Source organism: Fundulus heteroclitus, chromosome 23 (assembly GCF_011125445.2).
Source record: "Fundulus heteroclitus isolate FHET01 chromosome 23, MU-UCD_Fhet_4.1, whole genome shotgun sequence".
Taxonomy (NCBI): Eukaryota; Metazoa; Chordata; class Actinopteri; order Cyprinodontiformes; family Fundulidae; genus Fundulus; species Fundulus heteroclitus.
Genome location: NC_046383.1, coordinates 5,859,869 through 5,884,193, shown reverse-complemented (window position 1 = coordinate 5,884,193; position 24,325 = coordinate 5,859,869). Strand labels below are relative to the sequence as shown.

General features: G+C 39.7%; 1 protein-coding gene across 12 annotated transcripts in view; it reads left to right on the top strand.

The window, feature by feature from the left end:
* Positions 1 to 24,325, top strand: part of map7d3 (MAP7 domain containing 3) — a 43,216-nt gene that overhangs the window by 6,015 nt on the left and 12,876 nt on the right. For 2 of the 12 annotated variants that reach the window (XM_036127727.1, XM_036127726.1), the window contains exons 2-10: positions 12,408 to 12,509; positions 12,810 to 12,890; positions 13,174 to 13,337; positions 13,529 to 13,640; positions 14,399 to 14,482; positions 17,730 to 17,837; positions 19,033 to 19,134; positions 19,560 to 19,658; positions 23,174 to 23,299. In XM_036127727.1, coding sequence (XP_035983620.1) covers positions 12,408 to 12,509; positions 12,810 to 12,890; positions 13,174 to 13,337; positions 13,529 to 13,640; positions 14,399 to 14,482; positions 17,730 to 17,837; positions 19,033 to 19,134; positions 19,560 to 19,658; positions 23,174 to 23,299 — 978 coding nt within the window. The remainder of the gene's footprint in view (positions 1 to 12,407; positions 12,510 to 12,809; positions 12,891 to 13,173; positions 13,338 to 13,528; positions 13,641 to 14,398; positions 14,483 to 17,729; positions 17,838 to 19,032; positions 19,135 to 19,559; positions 19,659 to 23,173; positions 23,300 to 24,325) is intronic. The other 10 variants (XM_036127731.1, XM_036127730.1, XM_036127737.1 and 7 more) reach the window with 8 other exon arrangements.

Here is a 24,325-nt window from a genome sequence, read left to right as displayed (position 1 = left end):
AGCTACTGTAATTTCAAACCAGTCATCTAGGCATGAGTCCTTTGTTCTGGAGCTATAGTTTCCAAACAATTCTGTCATCCTTAAAGGCTTGGAATAGTGTAGTAGTCTTCTTTCTGCCTGCTGACCGGCAGTGTGCAGCAACATGCGAGGCAGAGTCAGGGCAATGTTTCTTTAAGGTCCATCCAGCTTTAGAAACCTCCAGTCATTCCAGCTCTTTAGCTGACCTCATTAAAAAGGGACTTAAACCTTTAAAGTAATATAAACAATATAATAGAAATATATTACACTTTTAAAACCTTGATAATCAGCCCAACCCTACTGTAGCTGTTACGCAATATAACTAATTCTTAAGTATTTTGCACTTTATATATTGCAAACATATTGTTGCAACCAAGGTTTTATATCAAGATATAAAATAAAATAGAAATCCTCCTCCATTTGTTCCACATTAGAAACATTTCAGTGTATCAGCAGCAGATCGATGGGTGAAAACACGCAGCATTTAAAAAAAATTGTAATTTGTATACAAATAAAAAAAGAAGAGTCTAGTTACAAAAATACAACTCAGGAACTAGCAATGTATTAATAAATAGTAAGCATTGATCCTATATATAAAGGTTTATCAAATTCAGATAACTGTACAAACGGAGTATATTTTATATTTGTAAAAGTAGAAAAGGCTATGTACAGGAAAATGGAGATCTGTGCAAAGAACAGCAGGAATGTGAACAGTTTATCTGGTTTGTTAGGAAAGGTGCTGGTCTGCAGTCTCAACTGCTGCCTGATGGGAAGATCTGCAGTAAATAGAAACATTTCACACTCTATAACAGGTTAGTTGGAGTATAAATTTCTGTTATAGGGAGTTCTGATAAATCCATTTTCTCCTCAAAGTCAATGTTGGTCCTGTGGGACAGATTGTTGAATATTTCTCTACTTTGGTAACTTGGTTACAGATATCCATCGGGATCAGATTTCTGGTAATGAGATGTAACGGAGGCCGTATGTCATTCTTTTTCTCCTACTTGTTTTGGTTCTGCAGGGTCTCTAAATAATTATAGATAACCAGCAGAGGTTGATATTGACGACAAACGTATTATGGATTCTGCTTTCTTGTAAAGGAGGACGCAGAAAGTCGAGGAAGAGCCTGCATGTTGCTGAAACATGATTGGGGTATATGACTAAAAATGGTCCGTGTGCTGCAAAAAGGGAACTAAAAGTAAGCTATATTTCTTAAAATTTGTATATTTCCCCTTGATTTGAGCAGTTAGATAAGACTTTTTGCCAGTGGAATGAGTATTTTTACCCCTAAAATAAGATAATTAGATGCCATGCACTTGAAATAAGATGATGGCGATGAAATATTCTTATTTTAAGTGCAAAACTCTTATTCCATTGGCAAATAATCTAATTTAGCTGCTCAAATCAAGGAAAAAAACACTTATTTTAAGAAAATTTTACATGCTTTTAGTTCCCTTTTTGCAGTGGCCTGCATCTGTGAGAGGAATCGGTCTACCTGGAGGAAAGGACTCTGTCAAACTGTGATGTGTCATCGTTTCCTGCCTGCACTGCAAATAGCCAAGGCTTACAGTTGCATAAACAGGCTTCAGTAATCCTATAGCAGATCTAGTGTGTGTGTGTGTGTTTTAGAGTTTATCTGCAGTGTCATCTGACCTGAGATGCTGAAGGCAACGACATTGGATGGTTGATTGCCTGAGATTTTAATTCTGGTGCTGCACCAGAACATTTTAGTCATTCTAAGTAGAATAAACCGGAGACAGAATGTTATATATCAACCCTCCCTCCCATTGTTTTATTTGTCTTGTTCAATCAAACTAGTATCCTATTAAAATGAACATATTGGCTGATCACGTTTCCAAAGCACTCTTTGCTGCTTTTCTTTAGAGTTTCTTTGCTAGAGGACTTGGGGAGAAACTTGACTCCGCTCTTCCCTTCTCCTCTGTCTGTGGGATGGTTGCACGAATGCAAACTACCGTAAACCCTGAGGAAAGATGTCAAATATTCAGCTTAACAACTCAACATAACCCACAAGAACTGAAAAATATACTTTGACGTTACTCATCTGCTGCTTAGTCCTAAATGATTGGTTACAAACGATCCTGTTCAACTATTAAAGGCTAAGGTTGCTTAAATGAGTTAATGCTGCTTATGTTGCAACAGGGAGAAATAGTCATGTGGTCCGAAAGAGACGCATCTTTACAGACATCGTTATTAAGGTGTTTATTAGGACAAAACTGCGTCCCATTTGTTACAGAATATGTAACCCATAATTATGATTTCCTGTTGAGGTCAAATAAAATGCAGTGGGAAATGGTTGGAATTTGGAGATGCAGTGAATAACCTTAAATTTCAGAAAAAATGGCTTCAAAGGTGGATTTATTCTAGTCTGAGCTTGAAGGATGAAATGGTTCTTCCCTCCAAATATAACAGCTCATTAAATAGTTTTCAAGCCCATGGAGCCAAAAAAAGTGACATTATTATTGTTTATCAGCTTCTTCATTTGACAGACTTTCAAATGATAAATATATGCGCTCATGTTACAGGAAAAATATTTTTAAAACGTTGCCTGGACGTAGTTTGGTCGGCATGATTTACCCTGTGATGGTGTATGGTTGGTCCACTTCAGCTTATTCAATTAAATTGTATCTATACAGCTCAAATTGACAATACATGTCATCTCAAGGCACTTTACAAAGTCAGTTCAATCAAATCTGTATGATGTGATGGAATCAAAAAGTTTTCTATATATAGGAAATCCAACAAATTGCATCAAGTCTTGACTAACAGCATTCACTCCTCCTGAAAGAGCGTAGAAGCACTGATGAGGGGGTAAAGACAGATGATCTGTCTCCCAGCATAGCTTCACAGCTAAACAGAACGCCTGGCCGGATGTAGCTAATACGAAGAGAAAAACAAGTTAAAACAACAAATTATGCAAAATTGGAGAACAGTAGGAGAACTCGGCACAGCAGAGTGAGAGAAATAGATCCTGATGTCCTCCAGCAGCCTAAGCCTAGAGCTGCATAACTACAGAGCTAGCTGAGGGTAACCTAAGCCACTATAATATGCGCCACACGGTCCGCCCTCGTATTTAGCAATTCAGACACTTCCTGATCAACAAGCAATTCAGCTGCAGGGTGCAGTGTAGAATACAGCTGCGAAAAGAACCCAAACCACCTGATGTAACTCGATTTTTATCCATATATTACTTCACTCAGTGTTTGACGAAGGATGTTGAAATGTCTCTGTTGATGTTATAGTTGACTTTTTGATGCAGACTGGCCTGTTTCCTGTTTGATGGTTTCTGTCCAGCCTGCGGAGCGAAGCAGCTGGGTCATCGTTTGCCCCCCCCCCCCCCCCCCCCCCCCCCCCCATCCCCCACGGTGGTCTTTACTGCCTGCCATATGAAGCCCCCGGCTCAGAGATGAGCGGACTTTAATCAATGAGTGTCTGTTCTCTGCTCACAATGGTTTTCTGTGCTTTTTTCTTTTTTAATCTTCTTTTCCAACCCAAATTTGCTAAAAATGGGAAAAACCAATAGACCACGCCTTTTTTTAAAAATAATTGCTACTTTATAGCTAAGATAAATTGCATCACTGACTCTTGCGTGACGATCGCAGGAGCATTGTGCGGCATTTCATCTTCTGCAGACCTGCGCTGAATTGTAATCGCAGGCCAGCGTCCCTCTGATATTCTGCACAGCTTACCGCCGCTGATCTGCATGGAAACCAGCCTCCAACGAGGATGTGCTTGAGATGTTTTAAAGAGTCAGCTTGTCTCGTCATCAGCAGGGATATATGTTAATGTGTGCGAATCTCCATAGTGATGGGGGAGCTGAGAGGGAGCTCCTCTCATTGGCTCTTTTCATTTCTCTGAGCACACCTGGCTCCCTTCAGTTCTGTGAGGGGAAACGGTCTCCATCTCATTAAAGCTTTTTTTTTTTTTTTTTTTTAAGCCGAGGCTAGAAGATGTGATTGGCGAACAGTGTGCATTTTTTACGCTAAGATTCTTCATCAACCCTCCTGCATGCTGAGGTTGCCGAAACTCTTAAGTGAAGTCATGAAAACAGGGATGGATTGTGTCACAAAGTCGTGCGCGCTTTGATATTTGCACATGCTGGTGTCATGCTTAAATGCTCTGCCGTGTTTACGTGAAAAGCTGCCACCTCAATTCCTTCCTGTCAGCTTTTACTTCCCCCTATGAGCCACTTTACTGAACTTGAAAGTCTTAACATTTAGAAAAACCTAAAAGTCTCTATTTATTTATTTATGAAGCTCATTTTGAATCTGTTGTAGCAGCTTATTTAATGTTACAGCGTTGACAGAAATAAACCTGTATTATATTAAAAATGATGAAATTGTTGTACTATTAGACGCTTTTTCTGTCTCATTGTTAAAGCTTCTGCCTTGTCACTTTATTTTGTCCGTGAATCCTCTCGGGTATGGAGCCGTGTTTGCCTTCATATGAGCCTGAGAAAGGGCGAGAAGCACTTCAGTCTTCCTAAGCTGCTCAGGGTAGCACTTAGTAACAGTTAGCCTGTTGCTCTCCGTGTCTTTTTCTGTCCCCTGTGGTGAAATAATTGGTAATATGTGCAAGTTATGTGCATTTTAACAGCGTATCTGTAGTTTTTGATGACACACGTGTTCCATTATAAAGAAAATGATAAACAATCCCTGCAGCTTCACATTTATTGGAAAACTATTGTAGATTTTTTTTTTATTAGATTTTTTTTTTGTCTCTCTGTGTAACTTTATTGTAATTAAGCGTTCCTGAGTATCACAATGACATCGTGCAGTCCGGCAAAGCTGCACGATATTATCGCAAATATATTGCCATTGCATTTTCGGTGTGTGCAATATTCTCGCTAGGGCTGGACGATAAATCGATTTAATCGATTAATTCAAGTTTACATTTTTTAAGAATACATTTTTGGAAAATCGGGATTTTATTTTTCCAAATTAATCATTGGGCTTCCGTGAAGAAATCAGCACGCAATGCTGAATATATGTTTAGGAAAATATATTGTAAAAATATTGTAAAAGGAAACTTTTTTTTTTAACCGTAATGCGAGGCATTTTAATTTACTCATTTACTTATTTTTTTAAACTTAGTTTGAAGTTACACAAGTGATGTGAAGCCTGCTCTTAAAAGCAAGTTTTTAAATTCATTTCTTTCATTTCTTTTTATGAAAAGAAAAGGAGGAAAAAAGAAATCGATTAATCGGATTTGGCAAAGTAAAATCGGAGGTTTTATTTTAAAGCCATATCGCCCAGCCCTAATTCACGCGAAGGACTGCTTGGAGTGAAAGAACTGATAGGTTCACGTGAAATCAATGATTCTGCATTTTTCTTGCTAATTTAATGTTTAGCCAGTCGGACAGAGTCGCATGGCAGCATGTGCTCCCGCCAGACACAAATTACGTCGCCCCAAAGACTTGAGGTCACAGTGTGATGGAAACCCAGATGAAAAAAGAAGAAAATGGGCATATATTGCAACAGATATTGTCATCTCAATATTTACCAGTATTGTTGCCTCCCTAATTAATCTGTTATTGTGCTGCACGGCAGTCCAGCATGAATTTGTAGTAAAATATTGATTGTTGTTTCTTACTATTGGAGCAGAAGAGGAAGCATGTGGGAGTGAAGCTGACCTGCACCCAGAGGTTGTTAGTAATGAGTTACTTGTGATTTGTTGCTTTTACTTGAGTATTTTTTTTTTTTTACAGAGAAGCTGCTTTTGAGCACTATAACTCTTTAGTGTATTTTCTGGCTCCTCTACCCGCCTCTGATCACTTCACTGAATGAAGTTCAAGGACGTTTTAAGCTAACATGATCAAACACACACCTACACAACTTATGGCAAAGTGATTCTTTTATGCTCACAAGCTGCCTTCTTCTAATCTTATTTTCTGTCTGCTAGGCCTGCTGCGGATTTTGAAGGGCAAGTGAAAACGTCTTATATATTATCACTAGAACACTCTTCAATCATAGAAATAGAAAGAGATATCCGGAAATTTGTGTTTCTCCAACCTTTGTTATCCTTTATGTTAACTTTTTAATTTTATTGTTTAAATGTACAAGAGTTTGCACATTATTTTATATTTTTGTCATTTGGTTTTCATTTGGCTTCATGATGTCAAAAAAAATGAATGAAATTACAAATAACTTAATAATATATCAAAGTTATAGCTTTAATGCTGTTGTTAAAAAGAGGTAAAGCTTCTGATGTGATTATTTTCACTTAAATATCCTCCTTTTATGTATCCACATGTTGATCAGCAGCATTTCTGCATAAATTAATGGCACATGCACTGAATTCTGTCAGGTGCAGACATTTACTGTAGCGAGACTCTTCCATTAGGCTAAATATTATGTTATCATGCAGCATTCAACCCCATGACACTTGGAATACATTGGCCACGGTTACTGCATTTCACAGACCTTCAGTGCTATTTCCGCAACTGTTTTCTACTTAAAAGCTGTAGATTGTCACTGAAAAAAGCTTCAGCTTCTATTTCTGAGGTCAGAAAGGTTGGTGTTGACACAACCAGACCAAGGATGAAATTATGAAAAAATATGGTACGTTTTTAGCAGAGAGGTCATCTAAATGGTACATGAATTCAATTAAATTTTGTTTATATAGCGCCAAGTCATGATACATGTCATCCTAAGGCACTTTACAAAGTCAAATTCAATCAGGTTATACAGATTGGTCGAAAAGTTTCCTCTCTAAGGAAACCCAGCAGGTTGCATCAAGTCTCTCCAAGCAGCATTCACTCCTCCTGAAAGAGCGTAGAGCCACAGTGGACAGTCGTCTGCATTGTTGATGGCTTTGCAGCAATCCCTCATACTGAGCATGCATGAAGCGACAGTGGAGAGGAAAACTCTCCTTTTAACATGAAGAAAAAAACCTCCAGCAGAACCAGAACCAGGCTCAGTGTGAACGGTCATCTGCCTCGACCCACTGGGGCTTAGAGAAGACAGAGCAGAGACACAAAAGCACAGAAGCACACATTGATCCAGTAATCCTTTCTACATTATATGGTAATAGCAGATGATCTGACCCACTGGATGATGTCACAGCCAACAGAACGCCAGACCATGTATAGACATGAAGGGATGGATGGTTTGTTGGAAATCCCAAGAATTTTTTATTCAAGTAGTCCAGTTTTAAAGCTGCATGCTAGCATGACTTTTTGTTCTTGTAAAAGCAAGAAAAGTATCTTCCAGTAAATCTTTTCAGTCATAAAGACCGCTGTGAACACGGTGTTGACAATCTGTCCAATCCAGTTGGTTATTACTTCAAAATGTCTCTTAATTTTGTTATGCGAAATAATATTTTCATGAAATCTAATTGAAGGATAACAGTTTGGATGAAAGTTTGCGTTCGCTGTTTTTCGTCAGTTTTTTTTTTTTTTTTATGGAGCAGCAGAGATAGCTGACCCTTCTCACTGAACGATTGAAATGTTGATTATTATAAAATCCAAAGTATAATAATTTCATAGAGCCCTGTCTGTCTTTGTGCTTTCACCTCAAATTACATTCAGCCAACAAATTGTCTGCACCAAGTGACGTCATTTCATTTTCAAAAATGTTAATTTCAAAGTTCAGTAAGCTAAAAACCTTAATCTAGACCATGAAATGTGGATCAGTCAGATATTTGCTGCGTTTTTACTTTCTGCCAATAGTATTATTAAAAGATGTAACCTTAGGAAGTCAAATGCAAAGTGGTTTCTGCGTATAAATGTCCTGACCTACTAATGAATGCACTGCTGTTTGTTAGCGTGTTTGCAATATTTGATTAAATTGACTTCAGTTTCATCCTAAAGCATATGCGTGCTCCATGATTATTCTTTTTGTCAAACAGAGTAATACTCAGGATACATATGTATTCTGTGGTAGGGCTGGACAATTAATACCATTTGCAATAAAATAACAATAAAAAAAAACAACACAATTTCCGAATCACAGAGGTCTGCAATTTTGGCTACGTACAATTAATGGATCAGAAATGTCCTTTAGGTGTGGTTGATATGTTTAAAGTGGGTTTGCCTCCACATGGAAGGGAAAACAGTTGCAGCAATGAGATGATCTAGTTTTATTATTTGTTTTAGTTTATATAAACACACTTTTTTGCCATAAACCTTCATGAATCTCACTATAGCACCGGTCAAACTGTTTAATACATAGACTTGTTTGTTGGTTGCACTTTATGTTAAACAAGGATTGGCGTCCGACTCACAAAGCTGTTCTCTTGAATAATAATATTCTGATTAATTAAAAACAGTTACATTTCTTGTTTTAAAATGTACTTATTCACACACTTTTTTTGTTGTTGCTTGTGGTTAATGCAGAGAAACTTTTAATTAATTTGCAATTATGGTTAAAATTTACTGTTGAAATCTAAATTTTTGGCTGAATGGTACTGTGTGGGTGTCTTTGGAGGGGATAAGAATCTGTGTATCTGCTCATGCCTGCACTGCGCTTCTTTTATGTCAGTGTCTGTTCAGTTCCTTTCAGTGGCGCTTCGTCACTAGCAGGGAGTTGATTTCCATGCAGACAGGCGGATGGATCATGTTACCCTGCTGTGTGAGAAACCATGATCAGTGCATGTGGCGATTTGGTTACCACACAACAACAAAGTCATTCTTGTATGAAAGAAAAACTTATATGGCATTGTGTAACTTTTTTTTTAAGTTATTATTCACTCTTGGTTAAAAATAGAGCTAGTATTTTTTTCTGCATCTGCAAATTGTGTTTCACTTCTTGTTTTATTTTTTTATTTTTTTAGCCATTTAAAGGCGTAAATCCTTTTTTCAGCCAATGCGCAGATTATTTTGCTGAAGTTTAGATACATGGAACATATTGAAAATATATATTTAGGATTAAGCATGTTTTGTTGACCTTTAGTGTTGTACGTAGTCAACCTTTTCCACTTTGCATGGAAGCAAATTTGGACTTTAATTAAACAAAGTCTTGTGAGATGACTACACAAAACCAGATCATGCAAATAATTTCCACATTGCATCACGTGGGTAATGTAGTGTATTTAGTAATAGTTCACAGCTTTGATAGAAGCTGTAAACTATTACTAAATTACTAGCTGTAAACTATAGGTTTTTGTTTATTAAGGACCAAAAAATAGTAACTAACTAACTTTTTAGTTTTATGAGTTAACCTTTTTGTGGCTTTTTATAGCGTTGACACTTTCATATTTGTTTAGTTATGGCAATATTATCGGTAAATATTGGGATTCCCATATCAGTTGTAATAAAAGCACATTGCTCCTTCCTCTTTCTCATCTTTGCTTCGAACAGGCAAGGCATTTTTTGTGTGTGTAAAGCACATTTCTGTAAAAAGACAGTTCAAAGTGCTGTACATGAACAGAACAAAGAAAATAAAACATTACAGAGGAAAGCACATTGCAGTGGAAAAGTAGCAGCAGGCCAAGATATAAGACTAGTTGGACCATAAACTAAAAGATTAACATTTAAAGGCAACTCTGAACAAATAGCTGTTGAACTTTCAGCACATTTACAGTTTTCTTGAAGTTTGTTCCAGATAAGTGAAGCATAAATGTTGCTTCTCCATGTTTGGTTCTGGTTCTGGTTCTGCAGAGTAGACCTGAGCCAGAAGACCTGAGTGGTCTGGAAGGTTGATGCACTGATAACAAGTCTGTGATGTGTTTTGTTGCTATGCCATCCATTTTGTATTAGTGAGGACGCGGGCAGCAGCGTTCTGGATCAGCTGCAGCTGTCTGATCCACTTTTTAGGCAGACCTGTGAAAACACCGTTGCAGTAATCAATTCTACTAAAAATAAACGCATAGATTAGTTTTTACCAGATCCTGCTGAGACATCAGTCCTTTAATCCTGGAAATGTTCCTCAGGTGATAGAAAGCTGACCTTGTAATTGTCTTTAGATGCTTTTGAAGGTTCAGGTCTGAGTCCATCACTACTCCCAGATTTCGGGCCTGATCAGTGGTTTCTAGCTGAAGCGACTGAAGCTGTGTGCTAACTTTTGATCTCTCCTCTATTGGTCCAAAAATGATTACGTCAGTTTTGTTTTTATTCAATTGAAGAACATTTTGGCACATTCATGCATTGATTTATTTTAAGCATTTACTCATCACTTGAATGGGTCACCTGGTGACATGGTGATGTAGAGCTGTGTGTCGTCTGCATAGTTATGATAGCTGATGTTGTTGTTTTTTATTATCTGGGCTAGAGGGAGCATGTAGATATTGAATAGGAGGGGACCCAGGATGGAACCTTAGGGAACCCCACATGTGATTTTTGTCATCTCTGATGTAAAATTACCTACTGACACAAAAATTACCTATCCTTTAAGTAGGATTTAAACCTGCCGAGTGGCGTGCCAGAAAGGCCGACCCAGTCTTCCTGGTACTCTTAACAGAATGGAGTGATCAACAGTGTCGAATGCTGCATTGAGGTCCAATAGTACCAGCCCTGTGGTTCTTCCACACTCTGCAATTAAGGCCTGTACAGGCTGATTGTTACTTTTGATTTCCTCCATCTAACAGGTTTTGTTGTGTCATTGCTCCGTTCACCCCAGTTTCACCTTCTGGTCATCTCGCTGTCTCTGTTGAAGAAAGACATTGTGACTAGGGCTGTGCATAAAAATCGATAAAAAGATTAATATTGATGTTTTTAAAAACTATTTAATATCGATATTCTGGCTTTCAATATCGATATACCTCCCAACCTCTAGGGGGCGTTATTACATCGCACCATTACTGTTCACAGCGAGGAAGTGCAAGTGAGACGAATTTGAGGAACGGCCGACAGGATTTTAGAAGCGCCTTCGTCCCTAAAATCAGACGTTTGGGCACATTTTTGGTTTCTGTGATACGTTAAATGCATTGAACCAAATGCACTTTATATTCCTGTTAATATGTCAGTGTTCAATAAATTGAACAAAAACATAATATTTGTTGATTGAATGACTTTGAGCATTAATTTGAAATAAATAAATATCGATATGAGTCAAATCAAATCAAGCTGAGCTATTTATCGAGAATCGTATCGAATCTGCTCATCCTAGATGATACCCAGCCCTACTTGTGACAGCATGATGGAGCCACCACCATGTTCCCCTGGTGTGTTCAGCATGATGCTTACTGTTCTCTGACCACCAGAGAACCTTTTTCCATGTCTTTATTCTGTCCCCTACGTGATTTGTAGCACACTGCAAACAGGATGTCCCTTTTCCTCTCATTTCATAATTGTGTGCTCCTTGATGCTGATCCGACTCATAAAAATTGCAGTAAAATGTGCTCGTGACGTGAAAGGCTTAAGTGGTTTAAATGCTTCTGCAGACCGAATTTTCTAATAACTGAAATGAATAGAAATACTTGTCCTTTTGTTAAAGTCTGTATTCTATCATCATCTTAAGAGTTGCTCAGCCGAGGTAATCATGTTTTCTAAATGTCAAAAGTAGCATTTCATGTTGGTTTTGGAGTGAGGGAGAGTTTTTAAAGTGTCAGTCAATACTGTGAGTATCACCGGACTGCTGGTGGCTTTGCTCTTTGTCAGCACTTCTGTAGTGCTGAACACACAGCAACCACAGGAAAAGAAGGTCCTGATTGATTCCAGGGCTCATAAAAAAATAATCATATCCTCACCATTTCCTTCCCTTGTGACCTTTGGCTTTTTTCAGTGCAGCAGTGATAGAAGAGCTGTAGCAGTAAAAAAAAAAAAAAATGTCCTGTATTGACTAACTTGTGCACTAGTCTAAATATTATTGGCTTTCAAACAACATCATTGCAGATATAGAGTTGGCAATGAGAGAGAAGATGTGGGTGAATATGCCTACACTGCAAAAACGGAACTAAAAATAAGTTAAATTTTCTTAAAATGAGTGCATCTGTCCTTGATTTGAGCAGGTAAATAAGATTATCTGCCAATAGAATAAGATTTTTGCACTTAAAATAACAATCCATCTCCATCTTGTTATTTCAAGTGCAGGGTGTCTGTTTATCCTATTTTAGGGGTCAACATGCTCATTCCATTGGCAGATGATCTTATTTTCCTGCTCAAATCATGGACAAAAACATTAATTTTAAGAACATTTTACTTATTTTTAGGTCCATTTTTGCAGTGTAATGGCTGAATTGACTGGATTAAGCGTCTGGGTCGCTCCTGAACTGGCATTCTTATAAACTGGCATTCATATAAAGTGCAAACATTGCACTTTATATGAATGCCATATAAAGTGGCATTCATATAATGCCACTTTATATGGCATAATTTAGGTTTAACACACCCCAGACTACCCTGTTCGTCTAAGATTACGCACATATGTTTGCGCCATAGTGTGAGTGTGTAGTCTCATTTGTAAATCACGGATGTCTTTTGTGTCTCCTCACAGCTGCGGCTGCACAGGCACAAGCCGAGGAGCGGCGTAGCTTAGCAGGGACCAGTCCAGGACCTACAACCAACTCACCGTCCAAACCTCAGGGCTGTAAGCCAGGTATTTGACACCACATGGACACGGATACAATCAAAGCTCTCTTGCAGCTTTATCTTCCATAATGTTAACCGGCGCAACGCAATCCGACTCCGCCGTCCTCCTGGGGGGCTTAAAGGAAGCTAGTCATCGTCTTATTACAGTAACGGTTGCCAAAGCTCATTATTGACAGTCACATGCACACATCTGCCTGCATAATACAAAGCCTTTGTAACACGCTGCCTCGGTGTAATTCACCTGCAAGTCGTCTTTGTCTCTGCACACGTTTTTTTTTTAACCTACTTCCTACCTGCATGTTTCCAGTCATTGACGGCGCCTCGCTTAAAGTAGACGACCGGCTGCGAGTGGCAAAAGAGAGGCGAGAGGAGGCAGAAAGACAACAGGGTAAGAAGACGGCGTAGTTTTGTATAAAACTATAACTTATTTTTAGGTTTGCTTCACTACCGTAGTATAAAGCTTCACCTTCTTTTGATGATCAAATACTTAATCAGAGTAAAAAGAAATGTAGTCAATGAAATTTTCAAGATTAATCAGGAGTTTCAGTCCCTGCTTGTTACAGCTTCAAGACTAAATGGGCCCAAAATGCTTTATCTTCCTCTGTGTGTGCGCGCGCGACACATTGAGGATGATAGATTAAGTCACTTTAACAATCCTTATACGTTGTCAGCTTTACGGGAGTCCCAGATCATGGAGCGGGAGCGCAAAGCCAAGCTGCAAGTGGAGCGCCAGCTGGAGGAACGTCAGAAAAAGCTGGAGGAGCAGCGGCGGAAGGAGGAGCAGAAACGATTGGCTGTGGAGGAGAAGAGGAAGCAGAAGCTTGAAGAGGAAAAGGTAAAATGTTAAGGATTGTGTTATTGTTTGGGGTTTTCTTAAAAGCTAATTAGATTTTGGTATATTTGTTCTTCCTTCAGTGCAGTGACAGCAGCACCGAAGGCCATCTTTGTTTCTCAAACCCTAGTACTTCTACCTAGAGGCTGAAGAAAATGACTTTTTCTCTTGCTCTCTCTCTCGTGGTTCTTCAGGAGCACTATGAGGCCGTTATGAGGCGTACGTTAGAGCGCAGTCAGCGTGTTGAGCAGAGGCAGAAGAGGTGGTCCTGGGGAGGACTCTCTGCTGACCAAGATGGACGAGCAGGTAAAGGAGCTTTGTCTTTTCTGGTTTAGGTTTTTTTTTTAAAGGCATAGTAAACTTTGCCAAACAAGACATGAAGCTCGTCGTGTTTGTTCTTATTTCTGCAGAAGTAGGTGAACACTTGTCCAACATGCATTACAAATGTTTTACAGTCAAAATAACAACGTTAGTGCCTGCTATCTGGTACAGTGCCTTTCAAAAGTGCTCATACCCCGTTGAACCTTCCCACATTCTGTCGTGGCAATAGCAACACATAGTTGTAAGTAAGCGCTTGACTGTCATTGTGAAGTGGAAGCAATATATATATATAGTTCTCCAAAACAAATAAAATCTCCCAGTGTTTAGTGTTTTCTGCCCCGTTTCCTCTGATGCCTCTAAATTGAATCCAGTTCAACCGCATTGCTTTCATAAGTCACCTAATTACTAAATACTCTACCTGTAATTTAACCTCACAGTGATGACCGCTGTTCTGTGAAGCCGTGATTTTTCTCTCCATATCAAAGTTATGTTCTACTTTTTGCCTGAATCCCCAAAGTTTTTAGTTGTAATGTCACAAAATGTGGAAATATTCAGCTGGTATGAAACACTTTGAAGCATACTCCTAAAATATATTACATATAACCTTCTGCATCATGAAAACACATTAACAAAATCCATCTGAGTACATTTCTACCACAGTGAATCGTTACGTTTGTCATCTGAAGGATGTGTCGCATCCTCATGTTTTTTTGCTCCTGTCTGAGAGCTGTGTTTTCCCACAGGAGATTCTGACGCCAGCATCTCTTCTCCAGTAGCTATAGTTGTCTCCTCTCCCTCGCCTGAAAAGCCACCAAGGAGTGGACAAGGTTTTGTTTGTTAATTTGTTTACCTTCGTACAGCATGGACTGTCACTGGCACCACAAACGGCTTGGTTACCATCTGTCCTTTCAGCCAGCACATGTTGTCCCATCCCCTCTTTTCCCGCACTCTAACATGCACTTTTCCACTAACAGCTTATTTTCTTGTTAAATGTGTCCTGAAAGTTCCTTAAGTTTGGTTATTAGCTGCACATGTGGCTCTTGTCACTCTCACCATTGAGGAGGTTTGGGCAAAATGATAGATTTACTCCTGCTTCTGTTATTGACTATGTTATGGCATTTTTATCTAGGCAGTCGGCCTGCGTTAGCTGCTGAAACAACCCTACAGCAGGAAAAAAAACAAATTTTTAATGAGAAAAGAGTTTACTTGTTTATACACAAACAACACACATGCAGTCCATGAACAAATGTGATCACTTAGGACCTAATATCAGCTTTAACACAAGCAAGTAAAGAAATGGATACAGAAAATCAGCATGTCAGCTCTCTTTCAATGAATCACGTGCTAAACAATATGAATTTATCAGTAGGGCTGGACGATATTGGAAAAAAAGGCGTATCGATAAAATAGAAATAATATTGATCGATATCGATAATTATCAACAAATTCAAAACATAGATTTTAAGTGCAGTCCTGGACATTTTATGCTGTTGCTTCATGACCTGTTTCTAAATACAGAACACACAAACACTGAATTCAAACTCAACCCTTTATTGAACCAACTTTTTACCAAAATTGCAAGTTTTAAAAAAAGAAAAAAGCGTGCTCTCTGAGCTCTTTAGAGGGGGCGAAACATTCCTGGGTCTGTGTTTGTAATTAGTTGGGAGGATGTAATTATTGTAATATTAACCTTCAAGTTTGGCTAGAATGCCAAAGGAAAGAAAACTGTTATTCTATTGAACTTTTCATTGACCCTTTTTTTTCTTCATCGATATACGTCTATATATATATATATATATATATATATATATATATATTATTGAATTATCGTCCAGCCCTATTTGTCAGCCATTAATGCTAAAGTTTTAAAGACTATAGAATATCTGGAGTGCATGGCAGAGAAAAGGAACGGCAGATAGATTCATGGTGCAGCAGTAGAGCTGCACCACAAATTGCTAATTTATTTTTGCAAAGCCACTACACGCTATAAAATCTTTAGCAAAGAAAGGCTTGGGCTTTAATAAATGTTACCTTTAATTATTATAATACTCATACCGTCCATTCAGGGTGTCTATGCCTGTCTGGTAGAGGTGCATCTGTAAAAATTTGAATATTGTAAAAACAACATTGTTTTTCTGCCACTTATTTCAGAAAGTGAACCTCATATATAGCTTGGCAGAGGGAAATGTTTCAAGCCTTTATTTCTTATAATGTTGATGATTGTGGCTTTCAGTTCAATTCAGTGTCTCAGAAAACTACAATGTTGTGAAAAAGTTAAATATTAGAAACTCAAGGTGTCACACCCTAATTATCTAATTAACTCAAAACACCTCTAAATGGCCTCAGTGTGGATCAGTAGGCTACACAATCAGGGAGAAGACTGCTGACTGAACAGATTTCTAGAAAACAGAAGTCATTGACACCTCGTCCAAGGAGGGTCACATGTCTCTCTGCTGACGAGCTTTATGGAGATGCTGATTTCCTTTCTCAGCAGGACTTGGTACCGGCCCAGACTGCCAAAGGTACCACAAACTGGTTCAATGATGGTGTTGCTGCACTTGATTGGTTTGCAGACTGGCCTAAACCTGAACCCTGTAGAGAATCTGTGGAGCAGTCAAAGGCTGAACACCTCAGCACAACCACAGGCTGATCGCCTCCATGCCACGCTGCATTGATGCAGTCATTCATGCAAAAGGAGCCCCAACCAAGTATTGGGTGCACAGAAACAAACATGCTTTTCAAAAGCCTGATATTACTGTTTAAAGTGCATTTTATATTGATCTTATTTAATATTCTAAATTTCTGAGATGCATAATTTGGGTTTTTTATTATCTTTAAGCCATAATCATCAAAAATACAAGAAATCTACAATTTGGGTTTCACTTTCTGAAATGTAGGCTAAAAAATATTGGACCCTTTCACAATATTATACTTTTTTTTTTTTTTAGACATAGCTGCATGTGTCGATGCTTTTTGTTTCATGCACCAGAAGACGTTTTAAAAGGGCATCAAGATGTTCTGGTAAAGCTGTTGAGAAACTACTTTTAAAATGTTTCTTTAAGAGAGCAGATGTTGTTTTTTTTAAAGGGAAATATTTGTTACGTCATACAGTTTGTATTTATTTTGCCCTTTCTTCATAATCTACTTTACTGAAATGTGGTTCTGTGACTCTGTAACATCTGATCTTCCCCTAACATGCTGCTTTGGTTTCAAAAGGGTTATCTGTCAATAAGTTTAGCATTAGAATAAGTTTTAATTGGGTGCAATATGTGTGGGAAGATGATATAATTAATCAAAAATATCACCTACCAGGAAAAGTAAACATATACATAATGGTTTAGGTATGTTGGTATAAAGGGGTTTATGGTCAAAAATCAAAGTGTGATGTTAAGAAGCAGGCTGGCAGCAGGCTAGGATGAGATGAGGGTAACAACTGGCAAAGTCCTTTTCAGACACAACACTTGCTGGACATTATATGCAGATATTACTGTAATTTATTAGCTTTTTCTTCAGAGGCCTGTGAGGTATTAGTTCAGCAGTCAAAACACCTGCAGGCTGTTTATTTGTTAGTTATTCCGGTCTCTTTTGTCCAGTATAGTGGAGATAAATGGGGCTATTGATTCTAGTGATTGCTTTAGGTGATATTGCCCAGCCCTGCAGCTATGCACATCCAGGTGACCTGGGCTTCTTAGCATTGAAGCATTTTCTAATGAATTTCAACAAAGGACTACTATTGTGTGTGCCACAATGTAGTTTTGTTGATGCTTTCCGCTTATGGTTGGTTCAACCCAACATCTGTTGTCTGCTGACCACAAGCTGTATCTCTTCATGTTCTGGATTTATACCGCTTTTCGCTGAATGTTGGCTGCGTTTAATAATTATAAACCTCAGACATTACGTAATGTAGAAGTAAACCTGATTAATGACGCAGGTTATTCTCTTGTCCTTTTTTTAAAGGAATTAGAAAGTAGTAGAACCTTGTGGTCCCGTGTCTGCACCTGAAATCCCCTCCCTGTTGCCTGGCCTCCTGTGTAAATCCCTCCTCCCGTGTCTGTTCTTCCTCCCTGCTTTTAGCTGACAAGCGCTCCACATCCACAACTAACCTGAAACAGCCGCCCGAGGCTGGCATCAGCAAACGTTTATCCTCCTCCTCTGCCGCCCTCGGTAAATCACCTGACAAAAGTAAGTCCTTCCCTCCCTCCTCCTCCTCCTCTCTCCTCCTCTTCCTCGCCCAATTCAGATTGCCTTCCATTGCTGTGTTTGATCTCCTGTTGTGGCAACTGTGTTTAACAGCAACGATAATAGTTATTTTGAGGTTCAATAATCACTGGCAGATAGATGTGTAAAATGCTGTTTGCAGCCCAGCAAGTTGTTGCATTGGCGTTTGGACCCGTTGCAAATTCTCCTAGAATGAAGACCATGATGATGTTTGATCTTTATTTCACAATACAATGCTTCCAACAATGTTTTAATACTAATTACTCTTATCTAGGAAATAACTATGACTTTGAGTGCTGTGTATTTTACGGTAAGGTGCGCCTGCAGGAGAGTTGGAATGAAAATCTTAATATCCATTATTTTCCTTTGGGAAACATGTTTCCAAATACAAATTTTTAGGTGCCTGTTGGAACAAAACAAATGTTTAATCAGGGGTTTCCTTCCTTGTATTTTCGTTAATTTGGATGATTATAGTTTACAGCTAATGAAAACCCAAAAATCAGTTTATCAGGAAGTGATATTACAAAAGAAATTAAAGTTAAATCCTGAAACGCTACCTTTCTGATAATACGTCTGTAATTTACAGTATATGTATTCCATACTTGGTCTGGGTTTCCTCTACTTGAGGAAGCTGCTGGAAGTTGCTGGTGCACCTTCTTCTGTCACACTTTTTTCCTTCCACTCAACTTTCCTTTAATATTCTTGGATATAAGACTCTTTTTTTGTGGTGTACCCTGCAGGTGAAGGGTGTCAGATACTATTATCTGTCCAGTCAGCAGTTTCCCCCCCGGTGTTATAGGCCATTACAAATCTCTATTATAAATCCTGTTTTAATATTCTGATTTTGGGTTTAAATGTGTTGTAACCTATGATCATTAAAATTAACAGAAAATGGTAATTGAGACATATTTCTGTGCAGTAAATCAAATTAGTTTGTTTTTAATTGATTGATTGAATGAAACGAATGAACATTTCAATAATACATTTTTTTAGATGTAATTTAAAGATCAGAAGAAGACATTTTTCCTTTCACATTTGATTTGTTTTCAGTTCTGGATTTTTTTCCTTATTTGTACACACCCCTAAGACACTTTCTAATATCCACCAGATTTTCTTCCATCTAATTCTGTCTGTGGGTTGTTTGATTATTGTCTCTCAGGTGTTAGAGCGAGGAGTTCGTCTTGTAACCGGTTGCCAAGCAATGGCATTGATGCTCAGGCCAGTAAGGAAGATGGCAAAAAGCTTCAGGTGGAGCAGACAGGTGCCGACGATCCCCTCTTCTATCCTTATCGTGCTTTCAGAACAGACCGGGTTCCAGTAGGCCGTTTACCACAATGACACAATGTCAGCCCTGAAACGGCTTTTAAAACTCTACACTGAGTGAGCTTCCTGCTTGTTGGTGGTGTGAAAACCTCTCAGCTGTTGGGACGAGCTATTCCCTGTGCTTTTTTTTTTTAAAGAAAACGTTAGCTTCAGACAGTGGAACAGCTTGTCTGTGTGTTTAGCCATTATCTCCTAAACTAGGGCATCAGCTGCTGCCTGCCAGCGCTGACCCTGGTGACTTGCATAAGGCCAAACGAAGCGCACATGACTCGCAAAACTCTTTCCTGGGCCTTTTTTTTTTTTTTTACTTGTTGCCTCCCTCCCAGTGTCTGGCTGGCTATAACTCCGCTCTCATGTCCATAGGCCGCTCTGTGAAGAAGAGAAGTTCCTCCCTCACACGAGTAAGTGTGGGCAGAGCGCAGACCCCTGCCAAGCCTGATAAGGGAACAACGGACGATCAAGGTGGCTAGCATGTAAAATCAGCACGCATTGCTACCGTCTCTTTTCTCTTTTTTTATTAACAAGCATTCAGCTCTGACGGCTTCCTTCTGCTGAACTGAGCACTTTTCAAGGGAAATGTTTAAGTTGAGTGATGCGGCGCTCATGGTTGGTTTTTTCCTTCGAGTCTGTGTTCTCTCCTATAACCACATCTTTCTCACTGAATGTTTTAATTATTCGTAAAGCAGATCACTGTGCTGCTGTTGGTCCTGATTAAAACGCCTAACATTTCTGCCTTCCTAACCACTCAGATTTAATCCTGTTCGGTTTTTCCTCACCCAGTTATTTATTTTCTTAACCTTTTCTCCATTACTAAGCATCAGCGCAGGAATGGTTCTGTTTTGTTTTGTGTTGTCTGCTCTAACACAGTTTTTTTTGTCCTGTTGTACCAAAGCGATGCTTGTCGTCTCCCTTCAAGACGGCCCCGTTGCTGGGTTTAACTTGGCGCTGCTTCGGTTTGGTGTCTGTCTGTGCCATCCTTCCCCAGAAGCACGAGAGCTCAGAGCTAACAACAGCAGCTTGTTGCAGGCTCCGTCTTGCTGTTTTAACCACAAGTGCTTTTTTGTTTGTGCTCCAGCCACATTGTCCTTTTTGTGCCAGTGAAACTAACGATGTTGTTGTCTTGTACAAACGTGTTTTCTGTGTTGGTTAGTTTAGCTGTTACTGAAGCAGAACGTTGCATCTAAAACCATGAATCCTCCGGGACGCGGACGCTCTTATTGTCGTGGCCTTATCCGAGTCTAAGGACAAGCTAGAAACTGAGATTTGATCCCGAATCAAAGACCGTCCTTCGTAGAGCTGTCACTAGCAGATGTCCTCGCAGAAAGAAGCTTAAAAGCAAACGGGAATCTACGTCTCCCGTTAAGAAGCTAGTATTTAGCGATGTTACAAAAGTGTTCGTTCCACTTGAACTTATCTCATTTGTCTTAGCATACTAAAAAACTGGCATACCTCTACGTATTTTATTAGGATTTTATGTGGGAGCCCAACGCCAACCTCTTCTTTATTCTTTTTTTCCCCCCTTCTTTAATGCTAATTTGCATGGGGACAAGCAATATCAGATTAAAGCCCCTAAATATAGTGAAAACAACTAACTTCAGAAGTCGGCTAATTAGTCAGTTTATATTGATCTTAGTAAGGCAAGGCAAATTTATTTATATAGCACAATTCAGTACAGACAATTCAAAGTGCTTTACATGATTAAAATATAGGAATAAAAGCAAGTAGAGATAGAATGTAGAAACAAAAAAGAACATTAAAAACAGTAAAACAGTTTAACTAGAACATTCAAAGGCAATTTTAAACAGATGTGTTTTTAATCTCGATTTAAAGGAACTCAGGCTTTCCGCACTTTTACAGTTTTCTGGAAGTTTGTTCCAGATAAGCGGAGCATAGGAACTAAATGCTGCTTCTCCTTGTTTAGTTCTGGTTCTAGGTATGCAGAGAAGGCTGGAGCCAGAAGACCTTAGTGGTCTGGATGATTGATACCCTGATAATAAGTCTGTGATGTATTTAGGTGCTAAGCCATTCAGGGATTTATAGACTAACAGAAGTATTTTAAAGTCTATTCTCTGAGATACAGGGAGCCAGTGCAAGGACTTTAGAACTGGGGTGATATGCTCTACTTTCTTAGTCTTAGTGAGGACGCGGGCAGCAGCGTTCTGGATCAGCTGCAGCTGTCTGATCCACTTTTTAGGCAGACCTGTGAAAACTCCGTTACAGTAGATGTATAGTAGAAATATAGCTGTTCAGCGAAGGCCTCAGAGTTTTGTTAGAGAACAAACAGCATCATGAAGACCAGAGACACAACAGACGGGTCAGGCAGAAAGTTGTGGAGAGGTGCGAAGTAGAGAGTATAAATTAATACCCAAAGCTTTGGATGACTCTGTTTTCATCTGATTTGATCGTCTGGAAATGGAAAGAGTTTAACTCAGCTGTAAATCTACTAAGACTTGGTGAATGTCCTAAACTGACAAGTTGGAGCTTTAAATGAAGAAGCAGCCAAGAGATCCAAATCCCAGACGGGAGAATCTGTCGCCCCTCCGCTCAAACCATGCCTGCATGGAAGAGTGTCGAGTAGAAAGCCCCTTTTTTTTTTAAAGAAAGTCATGAGACGTATGTATGCAAAAGGTTTTCCTAACGTCCTGCAGAGGACAGTGGTTCTGGTTAGGTTAAATCAGAATATGACCCATTCCTAGACAGAAACATGGTGGTGGCAGCATCACTCTTTGGGGATATTTTACTTCAGCTGGAATCCCTGAAATAAATCTTCTTAGATGCCGTGAAAGGCTTGAGAGTTGAGCAGCAGTTTCAACTTCCAGCAAAACAAAAAGCCCTGAACAAACGCTGCCGTGGGACGGTTCAGTTTAAAACATGGTTCATGTGTTGGAATGACTCGACCACCTTCCTGACTGAAATCCACTTCAGAAGCTGTGGTTTAGACTTAATCTGATCTTCACACAAGGCTTTTCATCCAATCTGATGGAGCTGAGCTATGTTGCACAGAAGAACAGCCAAAAAATATTCAGCTCCTGATGTGCCGAGCCGATTGAGACGGACCTCAAACACTTGCTGGTTTAGTTGCCGGTGAAAAGTGGCTCAACAAAGCCTCCATTCTGAAGGCCTGAATCCAAATTTTTATTTAAAATCACCTTTCCTCCACTTCACTACACCGTTTTTTTATTTATTTTTTTGGTCTATCATATAAAATCCTGATAAAATACGTTTAGATTTTTGGTTGTGCCGTGACAGAACGTTTACAGGTATGGATGCGTTGTCGGGTCTGTAATTTGCCCCGAGTATCTTAGGTAGCAAAAGCTGCCTAAACGGGGAACTCTGGGATTCTCTTTTATCAATTTCATAAAAGCAACAGTTCTTTGTTTCTGCTGTGATATAAGAATCAAACGGTCCATCCGTTTCATTTGGATGTTTTTATATTTGCCGCATCTTCACGTCCGAAGTAAAGATGTGCAGCAGAAGCTAAACAACTCTTGCACCGTCACATTTCTACCCTCTTTGGTGTCTTTCTCTCTTTCCACACACAACCGTGTTCTTCCTCATTCTTCAAGATCGCTTAATATTAATTTTTATAATTTTTTTTCCATCAGCATTCCTCCTTCTTCCTCGAGGAACCATTGATTCGGCCCTCACTGTCTGATTTACCTTCTGGTTTTGCTCATATTCAGTTTCAGATCATTTTTTTCCCCTCTGTGCTCATCCATGGTGTTCTTAAATTGACGACACCCTGTCAACGAAAGCTGGAAGCTGAAAGGACGACGACAGTCGATTTAAAAAAAAAAAAAAAAGTCCATGCATGATCACAGAGATGTAACCTTTGGTTCAATATGATTCTCTCCTATTAAATCACCTGGTGACTTTTCTTTTTGCCTTCATCCCCCTTCCTCCCTCTCCCCCATCCCCACTCTCATCTATACCCGCTCCTTCCTCTGCTGTTTTCCGATGGTTTTCGGGCCGTGTAGCTCGCAAGCCACCGGCCAGTACTGTGGATGAAGGGGTCCTTAGCCGCCTGCTCACTCCCACCCAGGCCTCACTAGCTAGGAGCAAGAGCGCCGCCGTCCTGTCCGCTGAAGGATCAGATGCTACAGGTAACCTCCACGTAGGAGACCCTGACTCAGAGGTGATGGCGAGACCAACGCCCCCTCCTCCTGGCTATTAGAGAACCCGAGTGTTTAAGTAATACTTCTGTAGTTTCATCCTTTGCCTTACATTCCCTTTGGCCTCGACTCGGTGGTAGAATTACCCAGAAACACCCACAAAGCCTCCGTTTTTAGCAGTCGGCCGTTTTGGTGTTTGCGCGCTGATTACCTGCAGTACATTGCGCTCACGTGAGAGAAAGCGTTTGGTAAACATTGACACGAACGCTGTTTCAGCTCACATGTCCCTCCGCGCTCTGACACAATTAGCCGTTTGTTGAGCCGCAGCCTCGGCCCACGAGCCTTCCTCTCCATCTGAGGAGCTGCACGGTCCGCGCTGGGAGATTTACTCTAAGCTGATTAGCTATCGGTTCTTGTTACGTCCGAAAAGGTCTGCTGTGTTTTTTTTTTTTTCTTTTTCTGCACGTGTTCTGGTAGGACGGCCACATTTCTGGTGACGTTAATTAATATTTGAACGTACGATGCGGTTACTTCAGCTCTAAAGTCATCACCGGTGTTTAATGCCGCTGTGGATGATGGGAATACGACACAGAAAGCTCCTTATATGCTTTATGAATCACAACGCGAGCACTTACTTTAAAAGTCTTAAACTGCAAGGGATTTATAGTGATTTTTATGTTGTGGTGTTTATTGACTGGCCATTAGCAACCCATTACCGGCTATAGATCCTCTGCCAAGTGCAGCCCAGTGGAAGCGTCGTCCTCAGAAGTAGCGGTAGCTCGGTGTGTTACAGTCACCGCCGCTGCTCGGTGTGCCGGCCCGTCACAACCAGTTAGAGCACGTTCTGGTGCGATGTTGTGGCAGGAAGAGTTCTCCAGGTCTCAGGATTATGACGGCTAATCCCCCCAATCTGACACAGCAAGCTGCTGGAGAAAGCTATTTTCTCTCCCAGCTGTAAACATGATTACCTTTTAGTTCCTGAGAGCCACGACCATTCACCAGTAGTTACTGGTATCA